Source organism: Acipenser ruthenus, chromosome 1, assembly GCF_902713425.1.
Source record: "Acipenser ruthenus chromosome 1, fAciRut3.2 maternal haplotype, whole genome shotgun sequence".
Taxonomy (NCBI): Eukaryota; Metazoa; Chordata; class Actinopteri; order Acipenseriformes; family Acipenseridae; genus Acipenser; species Acipenser ruthenus.
Window position 1 is genome coordinate 43,221,436 of NC_081189.1, and position 23,572 is coordinate 43,245,007.

At 36.4% G+C, this 23,572-nt stretch overlaps 1 protein-coding gene across 12 annotated transcripts in view; it reads left to right on the forward strand.

Moving 5' to 3' along the window:
• Positions 1–23,572, forward strand: part of LOC117421070 (uncharacterized) — a 137,452-nt gene that overhangs the window by 63,833 nt on the left and 50,047 nt on the right. For all 12 annotated transcript variants that reach the window (XR_009328908.1, XM_034922324.2, XM_059025463.1 and 9 more), the window contains exon 7: positions 22,564–22,722. Coding sequence is in view for 11 of the 12 variants with exons in the window: in XM_034922324.2 (XP_034778215.2) it covers positions 22,564–22,722 (159 nt within the window). In the remaining variant the exon portion in view is untranslated. The remainder of the gene's footprint in view (positions 1–22,563; positions 22,723–23,572) is intronic.

The window sequence follows — 23,572 nt, forward strand, 5'->3', positions numbered from 1 at the left end:
AGATGTGCAAAGCTGGTAGAGACTTATCCAAATAGACTCATGGCTGTAATTGCTGCCAAAGGTGCCTCTACCAAATATTGACTCAAGGGGTTGAATACTTATGCAATCAATTATTTTCTGTTTTGTATTTGTAATTAATTTAGAACAATTTGTAGATTTTATTTTTCACTTTGACATTATGGACTTTTTTTGTGTTGATCCATTTTGATTCCATGTTGTAACACAATAAAATGTGGAAAAGTCCAAGGGGGGGTGAATACTTTTGAGAGCCACTGTATATGTATGTATGTAAGTATGTATGTTTGTGTGTGTGTAAGCAAAATGTTTACACAGTAAAACAAACGTTTTATATACATAACAGAAATATTCACTTTTTTATGTAAAATATGTACAAAATTATGCACGCAATATATAAAAAGAATACAAAATACTTTTTTTTTTTGTAAAATACAGTGAAATACTATGTATATACTGTACTTTAGATCACTGATTGTTTGCTGCCAGTGGTGTAGTGGTAAATAAAAAAGTGGGTAAACTCCCCTATTTGGTGTTTGAGGCCATGCAGGAATGGTAGGAACTTATTGACCATTGTTTCCGTTTTTTTTTAATTGGGTTTGGAGGACATAAGGGGCAAAAATTTTAAGTGTTAGAAAAAATTAATCTTAAAAAAATTAATAAAAAAAAATTAACGTGTTATTTGACAGCCTTAAACAGAACATTAACAGAACATAAACAACCAATCACAGAACACTCTCCTGCTTGCACCGCAGTTCTGATTGAGAGCTGTCAGCTGTCAGTCTAGCGCGCAGCAACACAACACAGAGACGCTCACCGTTAACATATCTTGTCTTTAACCCAGGATTTGCATATCACAGGAGAGTAAAAAAGATTAAACTCTGTATCCCTTATGAGAAGTGGGTAAACGCTATATTACCCAAATTAAGAGTGCCGATACCCTCGACTACATCACTGTTTGCTGCGGTATCTCCAACTCTTCTCAGTGTCTTCACAGATAGATAGGGATTTTTGCATGGAATGCATTTTCAAGTTCAATCTCTCCTCCCCGTCTTCAAAACACATATCACATTACTTTTCACAGCCTTAGGGAGAGAAGGGATCTGAGCTGCAAATCTCAGTACAAAGGGGACGCAGTCAGACCGCTGTGTTTTTGTTTTGTTTATTTGTGTAGCAGAGGACTAGCAAGGCAAGAGCTGCAGCCACTGAGCCAGCACAAATAGCACTACAGAGCACAGCACAACCCAGCACAACAGAGCAGCACTGTACCACAACCCAGCACAACAGAGCAGCACTGTACTACAACCCAGTACAACAGAACACCACTGTACTACAACCCAGCACAACAGAGCAGCACTGTACTACAACCCAGCACAACAGAGCAGCACTGTACTACAACCCAGCACAACAGAGCACCACTGTACTACAACCAGAGCACAACAGAGCACAACTGTACTACAACCCAGTACAACAGAGCACCACTGTACTACAACCCAGCACAACAGAGCACCACTGTACTACAACCCTGCACAACAGAGCACCACTGTACTACAACCAGAGCACAACACAGCACAACTGTACTACAACCCAGCACAACAGAGCACCACTGTACTACAACCCAGCACAACAGAGCACCACTGTACTACTACCTTTTAGTTTGTGACTGAAAACCTGCCATTTTACCCCATATAATAGCAATGTTATGGGGCTAAAACGGCAGGTTTTCAGTCCTAAACAAAAAGGTTTCACACTGTGGACATTCACTTTGTCACCCACACCACTCACCTCCTGACAGGCAAGTATACAAAGAAAAAAACATAGAATAGGCAGCATACCTTGACGTGCACAGGCACGGCATGGTACTGCAAGTGCTCTTTCATTTGACGTGCATGTGTACGTCCTGGAGCTGAAGTGGTTAAGAAAATAGTACACAAATATTTATCATATGCAATACATTGGGTATTGTACTTTTTTGTACTTGTGCAACTTTGCAGTGGACTTCTCATGAATTGTTTTTTCTTTTTAGAGAAATTACTTGCCGCTTGTGTGTTACTGTTTTCTGTAAGACAGATATCCAGTCAGTTAAGAAAAGGCTTAATGCAAAGCTTCACGTTGTCTTATGCTGGCCAGAAACCCACGCTTACAACCGCATTGTCATATTTTCTACATTTTCTTTACATTCTCAAATTAATAATCAATATCTGGGTAGTAAAAAGAGCCCCAGGGTCGGGTAATTTAATACCCAAGGGGTACTCGGGTTTCCGGGTACCCATGCCGACCTCTAGCAAATTTCAACTGTTTGACACATAGTGTTGCGTTAACATGTTACGGCTATATAGTACCTTAATAGCTGCAATTTCAAATCTGTATTTTTATGAAGTAAGACAATGAAAAGCCATTTGTTGTATGTCTTATTTTTTGGTGGGGCCTTAATGATGTTCAATATTAACTCAATACATTGTTTTAGCTGGAACACCACGCTTTGCGGCAGCAAATTTATGGGTAATTGTTGTCTGCGCAAAATCCTTGTAGACCTTCGTGAATAGCTCATGGATGTATGGCAGCAGTGTGGAGTAGTGGTTAGGGCTGTGGACTCTTGACCAGAGGGTCTTGGGTTCAATCCCAGGTGGGGGACACTGCTGCTGTACCCTTGAGCATGGTACTTTACCTAGATTGCTCCAGTATAAACCCAACTGTATAAATGGGCAATTGTATGTAAAAAATAATGTAATTGTATGTAAAATAATGTGATATCTTGTAACAATTGTAAGTCGCCCTGGATAAGGGCATCTGCTACGAAAAAAAAAATAATAATAATAATTATCTGTGTTTAACATGCTGCTTTGCATACGTAAACATCATTAATTCAATGCAAATGAGACGGCGACGCTATTATGGCTCTTTCATTTTGCATCCACTAAATCCTTGTTTTCCACATGGAAATGGGAATAGTAAATAGGACGGGGGCAGAACTGCACACGGTAATTATGTTTTGCGTACAGTAAACGCTTGGTAAATGAAGCCCTTAGTGTTTAAAATATATTCCATATTAAGCTTGATTTATGTGTAATATGTGCTTCACTTACAGCATTTCCTGAAATAACAGCACATTAAGGGGTAGATGTAAGTATAGGCACAAATTGCAGTGCGCCCTGGGTAAGCTTAACCCTTTGCAGTCCATTTATTCAGTGCCTGTTAGCCGTGTCAGGTCCAATTTATTATCACACATGCTGTTTATTTTACACACGCTGTTTAAAAGTCATTTTATTCATAGTAAAACGGGTTTAAAAGGCACTGCATATCAACAGGACACTCAGTACTGCATCTCCAGCCCTGCCCACTCCTTGTTCGCTATATTTTTCACATATCTCTTCATAGTAGTGAATACTGATAAATCATCTTGTGATCACTCGTTTTATCACCAAACTCCTCAATAATGCTATCCAAGTCATTATTTTATTACTATAACATCTCAAAAAGCTTGGCAAATGTCTGTGATATTCTTTGAGCACTGGATGCGGAAGCAGCTATCTTGTTTATTTATCTCCGTGTTATGTCTGTGGTGAAGGGACTATGTGTATTGCTCAGATCCGCCTCCTTTTTTTTTCAGCTTCTACTGGTCTCACTCGGCCATTGAAAGGTTTTCTCGACTTTTTCTAGAGAAAAAATGACTACAGACCTGTGCTTGACGTCTTTCTGATTACAATTTTTCCTTTCCGGTCCAGAAAATTGTAATGTCGGACCTGGTCCGACATAGGACCACAAAGTGTTAATTACTCAACACGCACAAATAATGATCCGCAATTATAATAATGAGGGTCTCAATGAGTCTAGAAATCGGCATATTTAGCGGCCGCACTTGCAGCCCAGAAGTGACGGAGTTAGGAGTACAGAGAGCAGTAGGCGCTGTATGACATTTGTGGAGCACGAAAATACAAACCAAAAAAAAAATATGTAGTAAGAAAAGAAAAGTGTTCTGAGAAGGAGCTGAGAGTCCTTACGGCTGAGGTCACTCAGCATAAAACAGAGTTGTTTGGAAAAGCCTCAGCCAACATCAGTTATCCTTAGGAAAGTATATGTATTGGCCTGCCCTTTTCAGCATGACATGACACAGCACTTTCACATGTGCAGGGATAGCGGCCCCTAAATTGACGCTGGGGTCTAGTTCATTCCTCAATTCAGCTGTTAGGTTTAGGATGACCTGCGGAGTGAGACGATAACGTTTTAGCGTCGCATCCTTCGGCATCCCAAACAAAGTGACCCTGGGATTGAATATGCAGGGTCTTCTTCGTCTTGCCCTTCTCCTCCGAACGTGTTCCTGCCTCTCCTCAACAACAGCCAAGTGTCGCCGCATCAGGAAGTGTACTACAGCAGCCACCCTGAAGCCAATGACAGGTCTCTGCAAGTGTGTACTTTTATACAGCTCTTAGTTACTTGCTTCTACAATAGTTTGCACCTTATAAGAAGAGGTGTAAAGTTTTTGGAGGGTCAGCAATTGCTAAGTGCAAGGCACAATTCTTACATCACATTATAATGGTTGTATACTTAGTATCCAGATCCTGCCCAATTCCATGCTCTTTTCTTCATTTGAATGCATTTCAATATAATTTTTATGGATTAATGATGGCAAAATGCAAATTTGATAGCGGTGTGGAGAACTCCAGGTGAACAACATTCTTTACATACGCCTCATTTTTAGCAGCCGCTAAAATCAGACTTTACAGCTGCTAAAATCGATTTACAGCCGCATTATGGGAGTTTTGCTCCCGCAAATCACTTTGCGTGTATCCTTACATATATCCCTAAATATACACTAATTACTTGAGAAACCAAGTCTGAGAATCGTTCTTTATTACAGTATGTTTATGATCAGCTTTAACGTCTGATATTGTATTCCATTATAAATATAATAAGTTAGCATCTCCATGACAAAAACAAATCCATTAATAATGGAGTATGTGTTGTTATGTTGTAACATATTCTCTCTCTGCACTGTTGATTAGATTTTATGTGCACATGAATAAATGCAAAACATTTCAGAATCTATATTTTAAATGTGACTTGACTAGTCACTCCACACATTGGTAGTTATATGACTGTGACAAAGTGGTTTGCAGGGTACAGGTGTAGGAGTGATGCAGTGCGCAATGAAAAGAGAGACAGTGATAATCCAATCAGAAAGTGATTTAAATTGTAATCCAGCCTGGTGACCAAACAATAAATACCAGGCAATACACAGCAATGTGCACTGTTGTAAATAAAGGGTTTGCAGTCCCAAATAATAAACATAGTCAAAGTACACACACAACATACAAACACGGTCACCAGTCCTGAGTGAGTGCTGTAGTGCTCGTGGTGTAAATACAGTTTATTGTGATACAGGTGCAGTGATGTCCGGGTTAGTGCTGGCCTCTGGTGACAGCTCCGGATCGTGTTAGCCATCTACTAATAATAACAAATAGCAACAATTAATGACAAACAAACAAAACACTCAATTCGATAAAAACAATATGGGTCCTTCTGGGTCGTTCCTTAACAATAAACAAAGGAACAGATCCCATCGCTCTGTCCCCTATTTGTACCGTCACTCATGACCCCTTGGTAAACGATTGCAGCCGCTCCTCCAATCCACGGCTGCCACATAGTTTCTCTTCTGGATCGATGAGTTAGTGCTCTGAAGCTCCGCCCCCTTTCTAGATGACCGACTTCCTTTAACCCTAGGAATGAATTGTCAGGCCAACCAGTCCAGGGCACTCTGTTCCCGTTACTTAGCTCCCTCACAGGTCGGGAGGGAGATTTACCACCAAGAATCATTCAATTTCTGTCACAATGACTTACTAATAATAAACATATATTGTTTGTTTCTATGATTTTTTTTTTATTTTATTTTTTTATGTCTCTTCAACTTCAATATTGTCCTTTTTTTGCCCCTTTACATACAAAAGCCTATTTTTGACAGGACATTTAGTTTACTGTACAATACAAATTAATGTCATAGGAGGTTGGAAGAGGATATATATTGTTTTATAATTATGATATTATTTGACTGTTGCCCCTTAATTTCATTACCAACAGAATATATTTGAGACTTGATTTCTCTTTGTTAAAATATGTCATATTTATTAAAGGTTAAGGGGGAAAAAAGTAGACAAGAAATTATTTCAATAGTTGTACGATATATTTCTATTTTAGACACATTCTTATCTTTTACTAACAGACCACACAAAAAAGTTGCATGTTTCTTTTCTTCAAATGTGAATGATTTATTGAAGTTAATTAGAAAAACTGCAGAGCTACAATCCAGTGAATATTCATCTTTTCAAAAATAAGCCGATCTCCATCAGGGAAGTAGTTAAGTGAGACCAAACAGTTAATGATATTTGCCATTTAATTTGAGCCTCCCAGTTTGTTTATGCTAGACCAATTTTAACCATACTCCACACAAATAATTATCTGTGATAATTGCCAGCCTGAAGATACATTTCTAAATGTTTTTCTGATGATAGTGCCTTGGTTAGCAGGTGTTAGAAGTGCCTCCTAGGGACAAAGATTGAAGAGGGTCTTGTTCCTACAAATCCTTAAGGCGAGGATGTTTGGCATTGTACTCTGCCATGCGAAAAAGGAGCCTTGTGTGGTGCCCTGCTAATGAAATGTAATCTACAAAGGTCAAGAATCTGTATGAGAAAGCTAAGGAGATGTTGAGTGATAAATGTGCTTCACAGATATTCAGCCAAGGGTGACCGGTGATAAAATCCATTGCTTAAACATTGACATAGTTCTCCAGGGAAGAGCTTGATTCCAGAACGACAGAATATACATGATAAGCCTTATAAAAATAAATAAATAAATAAATAAAAAAAATAAATGAATAAACTTTTATAAGAAAAGTACCATGGGGTAGATCATTTTGCCAATTTTTTCCCATCCAAAGCTATGTCAGTGAAATACAATTTGCACCAAAATATAAATATATCGTAGGCCTATATGCTTATACACTTTCACCCTTTAAAATAGCTGTAACATAAAGAGGCCTTTCCTTGGAAATAGCTGGTATTTTAATTACATCACAGAGCTGTCAGAAGGTGTCTTGGGCTGCTCTGTAATGTCGTACAGTACGCAGGTGGGTCAAAACTAAAATGAGGAAAAGCTGCACCACACATTACAGTACCTATAGCGGTAAGGTTTCATATATGTCGATCACACCACAATACTTACATACTGTATATCAAATGTATTCATACAGTACCCACATACTGTGGACACAGATAACATGTCCTACTTTTATTTTAAATATCAAAAGATAACAATAGAAAAAACATTTTAGCATTTCAATTAACAAAACAAAGATCTATTCTAAAAATGTATTTTAAAAAAGGCAAGCTTAGAAATCAATAATTTGCTTTATATATATATATATATATATATATATATATATATATATATATATATATATATAGAGAGAGAGAGAGAGAGAGAGAGAGAGAGAGTTCAAAAATGAAAAGGTTTTTTTGGATGTACACAAAAGGTTTAAATGATGTCATGATTAAATAGAAACCTTTTGTGTACATCAAAAAAAAGTTGATATACAGTATGTAAATATTGTGGTGTGTTCGACATATATGAAACCTTACAGCTATAGGTACTGTAATGTGTGGTGCAGCTTTTCCTCATTTTAGTTTTGACCCACCTGCGTACTGTACGACATTACAGAGCAGCCCAAGACACCTTCTGACAGCTCTGTGGTGTAATTAAAATACCAGCTATTAGGGTTGGACGATAATGACATTTTCAGCTATCAATTATCGTCTGTAAATTATTCCGATAATCATGATTTATCGGCCGAATAAATAAAACATTAAAAATGATTGTAATTTGTCAAATTTATACTTGAGCTGTATGCCAGTCTAAGTCACTGAGTTTAGAAGAAAAAAAAAAAAAACTAGACAGAGTTTTAAAATTTCTGGTGGGTGCCCAGAACAAACATGAGTATAAAAATACACCTATTGTAATTTGTATATTAATAAATTATGTAGTTTTCCTATATATATATTTTTTCTTAAACATTTATGTTAATTTGAGAACGCTTACTTTCATAAAAAAGTGCCACCAAATGTATTAATATACAAAACAAAATTGCTAATGTTACCTGGAAGCATTTGTTTTCTACTTGTGTGGTGAATCTGCCATTAAGAGAAACAAACTAGGTTTTAAAGAAAATCTATATGTGTGTGTGTCTCTGTATATATAGATGTATCAGAACATACTGAGTTTTGTATATCGCTGTTTGTATGCAGACCGTTTAATCAACTAAACTGCCTATCCTTCCATTAAAAGTTAACTCTCTTCTATTTATGCAACTACCCTTTTTTACAATAGCAACGTCATGGGAACACACACACACACACATATATATATATATATATATATATATAAGCTTATTTTATATAGCTTGCGGTGCATAGGCTACAGTAGAGTACTCATGTCTTTACTGTAGTTTAAAATAAAGAAGCAACAGAAGCAACACAGTTATTTAGGCTATAAACATATGCCATATGGTTGTGTGTTTTTTTGTTTGTTTGTTTTGTCATTTTCTTTTTGCAATTTCATTCAATTTACATAAAAAAAATGTTTAATAGTCAAAAGTTCCACTTTTCTACAATAATTTTACATTGAGCTAGCGTTTTTTTTCAATTTTACAAACAACATTTGTGTTTTTATGTTAGAAAACCAGTCATGCTTTGCCAACGTATTATTAAAATGAAACCATGACGTAAAGTTAAAAGCCTAAGCATATTGTTTAAAATCAATACTTAACTTCCCCATGTACGCAGTGCTCACACAGATCATGTTTTACGCCTCACTGCAGAGCCGCTTTCTGCTTCATTGGGTCACGAAAGATAGTTGTGGTTATGGATAATTTTTCAACGCACAAAATTTATTGCTGCAAAAAAATTATCATGATTATCGATATTATCGATTATTGTTCCAACCCTACCAACTATGCCCAAGGAAAGGCCTCTTTATATAGTACTGTACATGGATTTAGATTGGTTTATAGTTCTTTAAAACTTTCAAAACTGTTTTATTGTTCTAAAGTTGAAAGGAGTTCATTTAAAAAAAATAATGTTAAATCACTGCAGGTTTTAGCGAAGTTGCCAGTTCATTTGCTGTAGTTGTACTGCTGAGCTAGGAGACAGATCAATAAATCAAGCAGAGCTTGATGGATTCTTCAATTCATTGAAATGAATGCAAAGAAGATAAAGAAATCTCTTAGTATTCCCACTTTGACAAAGGGTATGCAAAGAGCCTAAATGGATGAATGGTTGATTAATTTTTGCCAGAAATGTTCTTGACAGCAAGAAATGTGTTTTTTCATTTACCATGTTTGCATGGGAGTTTTTGCAGGGCATGAGTTATTGCATGTAGGTTTGCACCCAAGGCTATGTTGCATAATGCAAGCAGGTTGTCTTTCTCATTGACGCTGTTGAAGATAGACTACATGTGGTGTTCCAGACAGTCTAGAAGATGCTCTAGACCGCAAGGTAGCCCCTTGGTGTTTATGCATGTTTCCCCTTGTTAAGCTGTCTAAGGAACAACCATAGTCAACCGTGCACATGTCAATATTGATTTTTGGACTATTAGCAAGCTTTAACAGACCAGCAGATACTTCTAATCAGGCATATTATAGAACAATTTGCTTGTCTAACTGGTGTTGCCTTTGTTATACTTGCATATTTATTGGCTGTAATTCTGCACTGCAATATGTATTTTATGTATTTATTATTACATTTTCTATGGATGAGATCTATAAATGATCTGGGAGATTATATTAGTGGTGGGACAAATATCTGAATATTCGAACAAATATTTTTTGACATGTATTTGGATACAATAATCTGATGTTCGTATTCGCTAGAAATGACTAAAAAACCTTGAACTTATTTACCGCCTCAGCAGAAATTGCACGACTGTTTAAAAAATGGCAAATGAAAAAGAGATCTGTGTGATATGTGAGATTAATATATATATATATATATATATATATATATATATATATATATATATATATATATATAATGAAAAAACACAGGATAAACACAGCAGCTCTTGAGCCTGTAAAAGTTTTAGACAGCAAGAAGTAAACAAACCAGATTGTACGCGTGCGCACATAGTGATCTCTATGGAAAGCCATCTGAGTTAAAAATGCATTGTGCTGCTTTAGAGCGAGTCAGAATCTCATGGGACAGAAAAAAGGCAAGCAAGTCATTCTGAAATGCCTCACTTAAACAGTGCCCAACTTGCTGGAAATGTTGTGTAGTAATTTTTATATAGATTGTATATATTATATATTTTTTGTTGCCATTTTTTGTTATGTGGAATGTAATAAAAACGAGAATCACAACTGAGTTTTTTCCCCTTCATTTTACAAGGCCATTTCCAAATTTGTTTTATTTGAAGTGTTTTAAAGTTAAATTTCACTTTTCGTTTGCTTGTTCAGTTACAAAAAGACACAAGTAAACCTCATGTTATTACTTTATAAAAAAACGTGTCTATGAACACTGAAACTGGGGAGGAAATTCACATTTCAGCAGGACAATGACCCAAAGCACAAAGCCACACTGGAGTGGTTGAACAAGAAGAGAATGAATGTTCTTGAGTGGCCCAGTCAAAGTCTTGACTTGAATCCAATCGAAAATTTATGGCAAGATTTGAAGATTGCAGTCCATCACCGATCCCCAACAAACTTATCAGAACTGGAGCAATATTCCCGTGAAGAATTAGCAAAAATGTCACCATCCTACTGTGCAAAGCTAGTAGAGACCTATATGTTATCATCATCATCATCATCATCATCGTCAGCCTTTTTCAATTCACTGCTGGAATACTGACTACATGTAATACGGTACTTGATCAAGTGCAATGACGTATAGCCAATAAAGCTGTTTTGGAATTTGATCACATCTTGCGTGATTAGGCACTAATCAAACGTGAATGCACCACTGCATTGTGCAGGTATGTTTTTTTGTGTTCTCTGTTAGTGAAATCTGTATATAGTATTTAAACTGCTGATGGCACGGTTTTCCTAATTGTAATGTGACAGAGTGGCCGAGGACAGTGTAAATGGTCACGCTGAAGTCTTGATTTACAGTTTTAAGTGAATACACATTCATTGAATACATACCGAGTACAGCAGTGTTATTGTGTGATATGCATATAGAGGGAGTGGGATTGCGGCGCGGCGTGGTGAGATTTGCATCGCAACAGAAAATAAGTAAGCCACAGATGCTCAAATGCAGTGGTAGTCCTGACAGTAAAATACTGTACTGTAATGTGATTTTAATTCAAAAGCCATTACACGTAACACCGCATGGCACTTAAACTAGGCACTCTCACGAGACGATCGCTTCTGAAGTATACTGTAGTAAAATAAAATTCTGCAGCCTTGAGTAAACATAATCGTGATCATATAACAAGCTGCTTACCCAAGAGGACTTGTTTTGATGTATTGTCCTCAGTGATTGAGCACCGTTGGCATCTGTATATAGTATTTAAACTGCTGATGGCACGGTTTTCCTAATTGTAATGTGACAGAGTGGCCGAGGACAGTGTAAATGATCACGCTGGAGTCTTGATTTACAGTTTTAAATCGGTGTTGGTTTTATTTTTCTTACACTGCGGTGGCGAAACAACCGCTAATAAAACAAACAAAATAAACCTAGCTCTCAGTTGGAGTATTAAGTAAACAATACTTTGCGTGGAATAAACACTAGATCTCTTACTCATGTTTTTTTTGTTTTCTTTCTTTCTTTTTCTTTCTTTCTCATCTGTACCCCCATCACAAAGCTGTTGGCTAAGGCCTTTTTATTGAGGTGCCATTAACTTTAACAAGCAGACAGTTAACCAATTGACCATTATCCTTAATTCGTTAAGGAAAAGCAGCTGTGGATTTTTCGACATTTCGTGTTTGAATTGAAAGTGATGGTCTCGAGGAGTCGAATGGGTCAAACTTCAAGTGTATTTTCCTCTAGAGGAATTTTGATGTCACTACTGTGGTATTATGCCTTTTTTTTTTAGAATGGCTCAGGATGTGAATATAGACTTCATCCATGTATTATATACACTGTACAACCATTAATAACAACATGATATATAGTAGATTTTGTTGTTTTGAAGTTAGATTATATTTCAAATTTGACATAACCTGGCACTTTAAATATTTTAAAAATAAAGCTACAAGAAATCACAAAATATTCTACTCTGTACATATATCACTGTACCAGCACAGCTTGGAACTTTTAGAACCATTCTGCCTGATTCACTTGACAATCAGTTAACTTTGGTAGGGGTAGGATAGTGTCGGGGGTAACGCTGTTATTAGTAAAATAAGACACTACAGGGTGTTCAAATATGGAACAAAATCCACAGGCCTAGGCTGTTTAATTGGATTCTATTGACTTTTATGAGAATCAGATATTTAGTACTCATATGGCTCTTGTCATGAAGGTCAGGTCAGTCATTTGGGTCCCCTGCAGTTCTTAGCTAGAATATGGGTACTGTAGCAAACCACCAGGCTTACCTTCTATCATAGACAGTAGCTCGTCTGCATCAGTCCCATAGATGGCAGGAATATGTGAATTTTCCACTGTCCAGTCAGTAGACGACAATTGAATAACCCTTACCCATGTATATCATTGATTCAGCTTTGGACAGTAAACTACATGTTGTTGTATGTGTTAAAGTTCACCAGATATCAGAGTATTGTGGAAACAAAAAACAATACAATTCAAATATGTTTATGGGCTTATTAATAGTTTTATTGATTAGTGTGTTTGTGTTCCCTTTAGTTCTTCTGTGCACGTGATATTAAATAATTAGTTGCATAGCACTTCAGCTAAACCATCCTTAAACTTTTCAAATTTCAGTAATTTGTCAAGCTTCAGTAGGGAAGAGCACTGTTAATTTGCTTGTATTTGCAACAAATGGCAAACAGACTGTTGGCTCCACATGCATTCTAAAAGATTTGTGTCTTTTCGACTATTATATTGTAATTTAAATATGTCATCAGCTGATAACCCAGAAGAAAAACAAATGGCCACATAATAAATATCTGTGAACATGGACCCATTAAAACACAGTTGTCCTTTTATAATATCCTCCTTGCCATTTAAATTATATATATATATATAATGACATAAACGTACAGGGTAATTATCAAAGTATGTTCAATCCCCTCTTTACCTTCTGATTGTTGGGGTATTTTTAGTAAATGAGTTGTCAGCAGAAAGGCTTCATTAGACCCATCAGGATACCGGGCCATGAAAAACGATTCTTTCACTGTAGTGACAGTTTCTTTGAGCCCGAATGATGGAGCATCTCTGACAAAAGCCATATTGCACTCTCCATGTGAACGGATAGAAGAACAAGAGACAGTTAGTTCTTAATTTTATCAGGTTAATATTGACACAGTTTGCTCTGAAGAATCAGGTGCATGTGTAATATACATTTACAGTGATCACTTGGGTAAACTGACTGCTGGATGCCATAAATCACAAAATAACACTAAAGTACTGAGCTAAGTTTTTCACATTAAGCCATGTGTACTGCATACATTTTATTCTGTGGTAACTTCAGGGGTTCTGTTTCCATCCATCAAAATGCGCATTCTGTTGAAGTTATTTTATAGAGGCCTTTTTACCATGTACCATATAAGCTACATATAGTGTGTATGTAGCCAGAAGATATAGAAGGAAAAAATACAGGAGTCAATTCCACTGAACGAAATATGTGTTACTAAGAGAAATTAACTCTCAATGATAAGAATATTACACCAACAAATTCTTACGTTTTTTTTTTTTTTTTTAATGAGCCCATATTTTTCATGAGGTGTCCGTTGATCTCAAATAATTTATAGCTTGAATTCTGATAGAGGCTATATGTACGAGTATGTAATCTTAAGGATAAATATAGAAAAATGCTTATCCAGTTCTAACAAGGCTTACAAATGGCATTCTTTAGTACAAGTTTATTGAGTGTATCAGAATCTGGCATACTTTATACTGAGACGTTCTGTCTGTCATATTTACTTTTTTAAATATATCTAGTGATTTAACTTTAAGCACAGGTTCTGGGGAGATAAGGATACACCCTTTTTCTCTGTCTTCTGTCTGTATGTCATATTTCCATTTTTCTATATATCTAGATAACTGTTTAGAAGTATCTTATTGTGATGGAACTTAATAACGTTATTGGGAATCTTAGGATCTGGGCATATCTGGAGGCATTTGTCCATCTGTATGTCATACTACATTTTGACATGTGCATACAGTCGATGTAGAGCTCTTTCCTCATTTACAACTGTATATACGGACATATTTATTAAAGATGCACACAATAAAGATGACACATTTTGTACCTATATATTCAAGAAAATGAATGTATTCTTGAGAGTGTCCTGAATGTGAATGTATACCGAGCATCAAAAGAAACTTATCACTATTATAACACATTTATTTAGGTATATAAATGGTAGATAAATGATGGACATTGACAAAATGTTTTTGGTTTCTTTTTAATCAGTCGATCATTCATCCTTGACCATGACACGATTGAGTGACTGTGACTGAAGCATATGCACGTAATCACCTAATTAGTGAGACAGTTGATTGGACACTTGATATGGAGTGATTTCAGCTGTTGAATTGCAAGCTTGAATAATAGCAATAAAGAAAATCACAGAAAAAAAAAAAAAAACAATATGCCACGTCTGTCTAGAGAGCAGCGCCTTCGTGCAATCGGCATGTTGGAGGCTGGACTAGGGTAGTGTACTGTGGCTCGCCGTCTTGCATGCTCACAGCCAGCAATTTCAAACCTGGCGAGACGGTATAACCAGACACACTCTGTCAATGACAGGCCACGAACTGGGAGACCAAGAGTCACAACACCTGCCGAAGATCGACAGATCATTTTGCAGCATCTTCGTGATGTCAATTGTTAATCAGCACAATAAAAAGTCACTGCACCTGCTCTAAAACAGTTTGTCATTTTTCCATCACATCTAGTGAATTTTATCCAAATATGATACGTTTTTTTTGATGCTCAAATATAAGTGATATGTTTCTTTTGATACTCAAATATAAGTGATAAGTTTCTTTTGATGGTCAGTATAGATATCTTCAATCTTAATACCGGTACATAAAAAAGGAAGTGGCATATTTCAGTTAATTTCAAATTCAAAACAATAATTAGGCTAATTTGAGTACATTGTCCATGGTTAATGTTTCAAATATGACACATTATGCTATAGCTAAGCTTAATAACAATATAGCTGGATGGGTAATTCAATAAGTAGATTGTTAGCTATTTAAACTCATACCACTTTTTAATTTAATTATATTTTCAGCAATAATTTGACATTTATGAAAAACTAATTATAATTCCAAACTGCTTTAACTAAATTAAAAATGTCATACATTGCTGTTTACTGCTTCTAATTTAAAGAAGATCTCTTAATAAACAAAACCTTTAATTAATGCATTTTTCTCTTCATAAATCATTTGGCTTGTCATAAAATTACCATAATTTATGAATGTTGGATGTCTGAATGCAATCATTTAATTTCTGAAACATAAATCAAATAGCTTCCATTTTCACCACCCAGCATAATATTACATATGTGTACCAATTTCAATAATAGCATTTTTTTTACAAAATAGGACAAATTAATCTTTTTTTAAACATTGTACAATAATAATACAGTATAAATTTACAAAATAATATTTCACTTATTCTTTAAAAACATGTACATTATTAATATATCTGTCTGTACCAGCTTTTCTTTATAAAAAGTACACCCTGTAATTTATTCTGCTAACCAAATCCAATCCAAAACCTAAATTTAACTTTTTTTAAAAAATAATAATATGCAGAAAATATATTATCTTGGTTCCCTGAATAGATAATGGTCCCCTCTTCAAATGTATATGCAAACACAATATATTTTTTTTGTAAAACATTTATATTATTAACTATATGGTTAAAAAAAAAAAACAATAACATACAATAGTTACTACAGAAGTAATTGAATAATAGTTAATAAAAAATAAGATTATAAAATAAGTCATTAATAAAAACAGGAAATATAATTTCAACACTATAGGTAGTAGTCCTTAATTAAAACACTATGTTCAGTTAATAAATAGCCTATAGTTTTTAGCAATATACCTTTCTAAATTAATAATGTCATACATAAACTTGTTCTGCTGTGCTCTAGAAGGGGTATCATATGCAATGATTTTAATGAGCAAGCTTTCTCATAAAATGTCATCCATTAACACGGGTACATTTTTTAATCAACGTACAACAAAAATATAGACACAAACTGCACAGGATATTTGCTATTCTCAGATGAATGCTACATTTATATTTAAAATTGCACTCTCTAAAGTGTTGTACATACTGTATTGGCTTGTAAAGTTATTTTTTTTATTGTCAAATAAAAATGTGTCCACTACTGCTGGGATAACAAATTGTATTTGTAAATGCACAGCAAAATAGTCATTTATCAAGTAGGTGGCAGACGGGAAGAATAAAAATGCCAACCTGTCTGTACAGTTGCATTGAGTTGATGATGAACTGCTGTTTATTCTAGGCAACATAACTTGGCAGCAGCAGAAGTGCCATCACAGCACATGACACTGAGCTTGGCTAGAAGACAAGCATAAATTATTTTAAATACAAACAACTCATATAGGAGTAGTGTATCTGTAATCTACAATCCAACTACAGGCTATTTGTAATAACAGTCCCAAAGGGGACAAGTAAGAGTTAGGAAGGAAATTCTTAATTGTTGTTAGTGTGTATGGAAATACTTTTTAGTCTGTTAGCAATCTACCAAAGATGAGGCCTTAGTGAATCAAGTGATATTGTAAGTGTGATATGTTTGATGGGTCAGTCTGATGGTCTGTGCAACATTCAAGGGTATGTTTATCTTTTCATCAGAGAAACAGCAGCCTAATGCATTGGTATTAATATCACCAAACACTAATTGCAGTCACTATTTTTGTATGGCAGGAAATCAGAATATTTGTAAAATAACTTTTTTTAAAACCCTGTAATTGTTCGGTAGCATGCTTAAACAGTAAGCTGTGACAGGGTCCTACTTATGAGTAATCTTTTCATTCTTAGCTTGTTTTGGTTTTTTACACTTAATGTAGAGTTTATATTTATGTAATCTTTTTTTTTTCTTTTACATGGCACTACGGTATAGGAAGTTATTCCTTATCAGGAAGCAGCATGTTAATGCTAACGAGAGCCAAAAACTGAATTCTTAAACCTTGCTTATTAACTCTAAGTAAGGTATCAAGGCAGAAAGGAATGCCAATTAGGCTGCATTTACTGTACCTTGGGAACCCCACAAACTATTGTAAACAGGATCCCAGTTTTGTAAGCTGGGCTGTGTAACTGCATGCGGGTGAAAAGGCTAATTATTTAATATATGTTAATTGGAAATAGAAACACGTTATTATCTCACCTGGGGAAACATGTGGTGTGTGACTCCTTGAATAGAGCACATTGCTAACCCTTTTATAGCTGATCCTGAGAGAACACCTGGGGCATCAGAGTGCGTTCATTAAGTTGGAATATGTTTAGGTTACATGCTTCTGAAGCAGATTAAAAAGGTAATGAGATGGTACTTCTTTAATTGGTGAGTTAATGTAATTAATGCATTGCCTGTGTTTTCCCAAAGGGAAACATGATTCACAGGGTTAGTGTAAATCACATGTATCATGGCTTTTCTTTAACGCTGTCAGTCATCAGTCATCTGCTTTGGTCATTTATCCATCCACCTGTATCCATTTAAATGGTTATTAGAATGGACATTAAAACAATACTGGTGCTGGTTCTGAGGTGGTTGATTGACTCCATTTAAATGCTTTCGATGTCCCAATTTCAAAACAAACAACATACAGTGCCTATAGAAAGTCTACACCCCCTTTCAAAATGTTCACCTTTTGTTCATTTATCTACACATCCTACCCCACAACTTCCAAGTGAAAAAAATATTCTAGAAAAATATTGTAGAAAATTCATTAAAAATAAAAACTGAAATAGCTTGGTTGGATAAGTGTCCTCCCCCAAGCCTAAATTAGCTCAGATGTAACCAATCGCCTTCAAAATCACACTCCAAGTTAAGTGGCCTCCACGTGTGTTAAATTGTAGTGATTCACATGATAGGATAAATTCAGCAGTTTCTGTAGGTTCCCTCTGCTGGGTAGTGCATTTCAAAGTAAAGACTCAACCATGAGCACCAAGGCGCTTTCAAAAGAACTCTGGGACAAAGTTGTTGAAAGGCACAGATCAGGGAATGGGTATAAAAAAATATCAGTCCTTGAATATCCCTTGGAGCATGGTCAAGACAATTATTAAGAAGTGGAAGGTGTATGGCACCACCAAGACCCTGCCTAGATCAGGCCGTCCCTCCAAACTGGATGACCAAGCAAGAAGGAGACTGATCAGAGAGGCTACCAAAGGGCCAATGGCAACTTTGAAAGAGCTACAGGCTTTTATGGCCAAGACTGATCAAAGTGTGCATGTGACAACAATATCCCAAGCAATCCACAAATCTGGCCTATATGGTAGGATGGCAAGAAGGAAGCCATTACTCAAGAAAGCCCACCTTGAATCCTGTTTTGAAGTATGCAAAAAAACACTTAGGAGATTCTTGTAGCCATGTGGCAAAAGGTTTTGTGGTCTGACGAAACTAAAATGGAACTTTTTAGCCTAAATGCAAAGCGTTATGTTTGGCGCAAACCCAACACATAGCGCATCACCCAAAGAACACCATCCCTACTGTGAAGCATGGTAGTGGCAGCATCGTGTTATGGGGATGTTTCTCATTGGCAGGGACTGGGGCACTTGTCAGGATAGAAAGGAAAATGAATGGAGCAAAGTACATAGAAGTCCTTGAGGAAAACCTGTTGCTCTCTGCAAGAAAGCTGAAACTGGGATGGGAGTTCACCTTTCAGCATGACAACAACCCAAAGTACACAACCAAAGCTACACTGGAGTGGCTAAGGAACAAAAAGGTAAATGTCCTTGAGTGGCCCAGTCAGAGCCCCGACCTAAATCCAATCGAAAATTTGTGGCATGACTTGAAGATTGCTGTCCATCAACGCTCCCCAAGGAAGTTGACAGAGCTTGAACAGTTTTGTAAAGAAGAATGGTCAAATATTGCCAAATCTAGGTGTGCAAAGTTGGTAGAGACCTATCCCAACAGACTCACAGCTGTAATTGCTGCCAAAGGTGCTTCCACCAAGTATTAACACTCTTTTCTTATACCAGCACCATACTAGTATCATTTTAATAGCAACGCTGTATTTATCTTGCATATTTAAATTGTGGGAAAACCTCAACGTTTCTAAAAATATATTAAGGGCAATTCTCATACGTCCCATTAACTTTGCATTATGCCACACTCGCTCTAGCGTTAAGATACAGAGTGCATTTTAACATGACAATTGGAAGGTCTCAAACCTCCGCTGGTAAAAGTATAGATATACTTTTAGAATGATTTTCAGATTTAAGTAAACAATTGGTAAAATCAGTGGTCGAGGCTGTGTGGTCCAGTGGTTAAAGAAAAGGGCTTGTAACCAGGAGGTCCCCGGTTCAAATCCCACTTTAGCCACTGACTCATTGTGTGACCCTGAGCAAGTCACTTAATCTCCTTGTGCTCCGTCTTTCAGGTGAGACGTAGTTGTAAGTGACTCTGCAGCTGATGCATAGTTCACACACCGTAGTCACTGTAAGTCGCCTTGGATAAAGGCATCTGCTAAATAAACAAATAAAAGGATAACGTGATCTGTCAACACATACTAGGTAGCGGTTAGTAAATACATTACATGTCTGGGATTTATTTGTGTATTGGGGGCAACTGAATGAAATAATTCCAGTATATATGTTTGCTGACCAAAAAAAATAAATAAATTAATTAATTAAAAAATTCAAACAAAGCTTCAGAAAATACGGACTCAATTATTTATTTAGAATTTTGACACATAGATGTTTGGCTTGTTTAGCAATCAACCAAACTGATGTTTTTTCTTTTTTTTTATGAAAATTAATATTACAATAGGCCTAATCTGCAACAGGCATGAAAACATAAAGCAGTAAACCTAATTTTGCCGATCACGAAACACACGCTCTCGTGTTACAGTTTACAAATCATTCCTTCATTTTAAAACATTAGATCAAGCTCTTATCCTGCTCTGAAGCAAGATCGAAACAGGATCAGATTTTGAGCCAAATCGGAGCTCAGGATTCACGCTGATCCGTTTAATACAACACAATACGTCACAGGGGCAGGATCGGAGCCTGGATCCAGGATCGGATCCCTTTAGTACAACCGGCCCCTGGGGGCAGAGCCAACGTTTGATGCATATGGGGCTCTTAAAGGAGTAGCTTTGATAAAAGTGCTCAGGTAATTTGGGCTATAAGATATATATATATATAGTGCCTTGCAAAAGTATTCAAACCCCTGACCAATTCTCTCATATTACTGAATTACAAATGGTACATTGAAATTTCGTTCTGTTTGATATTTTATTTTAAAACACTGAAACTCAAAATCAATTACTGTAAGGTCACATTGGTTTTATGTTGGGAAATAATTTTAAGAAAAATAAAAAACTGAAATATCTTGCTTGCATAAGTATTCAACCCCCACACATTAATATTTGGTAGAGCCACCTTTCGCTGCAATAACCGCTTTAAGTCTTTTGGGGTATGTACCAGCTTTGCACACAGTGTCGGAGTGATTTTGGCCCATGCTTCTTGGCAGATCTGCTCCAGGTTGTTCAGGTTGGTTGGACGACACTTGCGGACCGAAAGTTTCAATTAGTGCCACAGATTCTCAATGGGATTGAGATCAGGACTTTGACTGGGCCACTGTAGGACATTCACCTTTTTGTTCTTGAGCCACTCCAATGTTGCTTTGGCCTTGTGCTTGGGATCATTGTCCTGCTGAAAGGTGAATTTCCTCCCAAGCTTCAGTTTTTTAGCGGACTGAAGCATGTTCTCTTGCAGTATTTCCCTGTATTTTTCTCCATCCATTCTTCCTTCAATTTTAATAAGATGCCCAGTCCCTGCTGATGAGAAGCATCCCCACAGCATGATGCTGCCACCACCATACTTCACTGTAGGGATGGTGTGTCTTGAGGCATGGGCAGTGTTAGGTTTGCGCCACACATAGTGCTTTGAGTTTTGGCCAAAAAGCTCTATCTTAGTCTCATCTGACCACAAAACCTTTTCCCACATCGCAGCTGGGTCACTCTCATGCTTTCTGGCAAACTCCAGACGTGCTTTCAGATGGTACTTTTTGAGTAACGGCTTCTTTCTTGCCACCCTCCCATACAGGCCAGTGTTATGCAGAGCTCTTGATATGGTTGACTGGTGCACCATTACTCCACTCACAGCCACTGAACTCTGATTGTTGGCCTCTCTGTGGTTTCTCTCACAAGTCTGCTTCTTGTTTGAGCACTGAGTTTTGAGGGACAGCCTTTTCTTGGCAGTGCCTTGGTGGTGTGATGCAGCTTCCACTTCCTGATTATTGATCCAACTGTGCTCACTGGGATATCCAAACACTTGGATATTATTTTGTACCCTTTCCCTAATCTATGCATTTGTATTACTTTATCTCTAACTTCTGTAGAATGCTCTTTGGTCTTCATTTTCCTTCAGATTCACAGCCTGACCAATGATCCTTCAACAGTGGGGTTTTTATCCAGAAAATGTGACAGCAACTTTAATGGTTCACAGGTGGAGGCCAATGGTAAGGTAATTGTGTCCTCGTTAGGACAATTTCTTTCATCGGTGTAAACTGGGAGCTTCCACAGCACAGGGGTTGAATACTTATGCAAGCAAGATATTTCAGTTTTTTATTTTTCTTAAAAATATTTCCCAACATAAAACCAATGTCACCTTACAATAATTGATTTTGAGTTTCAGTGTTTTAAAATAAAATATCAAACAGAAAGAAATTTCAATGTACCATTTGTAACTCAGTAATATGAGAGAATTGTTCAGGGGTCTGAATACTTTTGCACGGCACTGTGTATCCCATTAGGTAATGGTTACATTTCTAATTTCAGGGAACCAGAGTTATGATAATAACCTACCGTTCTGTTTTCTCCTTATCAACATGGTTGGTGTCAGCTTGTTAGACACCACTCAGAATTCATCCACTTAACGGTATTCTCTTCATCAACCTTTTCCCTCTTTTCAAGGAAACTGACAATGGACTAAATAAAGGTTGGTAATGATTAGAAAACAAATATAGCTGGATTAATTGTTTTCTAATCATTGTTAGTAATAAAGCAGTGTATAGCAGAGTTATAGGATGGTGAATGTATGTGTATGGCTTATATCAACACACTAAAACAGACCTCAGCTTTCAGCCTGGGTTTGTTCACTTCTATTCCACCATACACAGACGTTCACCATCCTATAACCCTATAGTACATTATGTCATATTGATTGTTGTGTTACTTTTAGGACTACAGTAACTGCCCAAGCCTCATTGGGGATTTGAAGGTGTTTAATGATGATCATCATTATGAAGGGCTTGTCCTGGTGTCCACCTCATTCCAAGGAGATTATCAGCAGTGCCAGCAAGTTGCAGTCTACTCTGGGAATTTGGAGCTTCTCAACCAGGTAAGCATAAGACAAGTATATTCCTCTGTATAATATCCAGACACATGCTTCTTAACTACATATATTAATATTATTGATTACAATGGCTTAACACTTTAAGGACTGCGATCACGTATACACAATCATACTGAAGTTTCTTTTTGGGCCGGTGATCGGGTAAACACGATAAACACACTTCATTTTATTGACTGTGCCATCATTCTTTGGCGTACAGGTTGGAAACCCATATCATTGGATAGGGGAGGGATTGAATTTCAAGGGCAGAGAAAGTTTACAGCAGGCACACAGAAAGAAAACATCAGAGGAACTTGTTTAGAGATTAACTGAAAACACGTAAATCCGATGTATTTGACTTAATTATATTAGAACATTTATTCTGTCTCGTGTTTTTAATTATGGTAACTATATATATATAAGGGCTGTCAGTTAATCACAGTTAACTTCTGTGATATTTTTTCTTTTAACGCATGTTAATCACACTCCTGTTTTGTCCGTCTTAGCTTACCGTAATTCATTTCCTGCAGCACCATTTTAGTGCATGCCAGGATTGAATGAGTGCAGTTATCATTGAATATAAAATTAGTCACAGAACCTCATTATGTAGTGAATGTTTTGTGTTATTTTGACAATTACAAGTTATTAATAAAAGGGAATTTAAAAGTATTCTTATTTTTATTCTTATTATTCGTATTATCATTTAAACGGCAGTGAACATCAGTTTATGAGTAAAGGAAACTGTAAAGAAAACTGATAATTGTAAATGCAGTAAGGTGAGTAATAAACTGACTCCATTGTGATTTAGCAGTTGGTTCAAACAATTTAACAACAAATACAGGATTGTAAATAAATA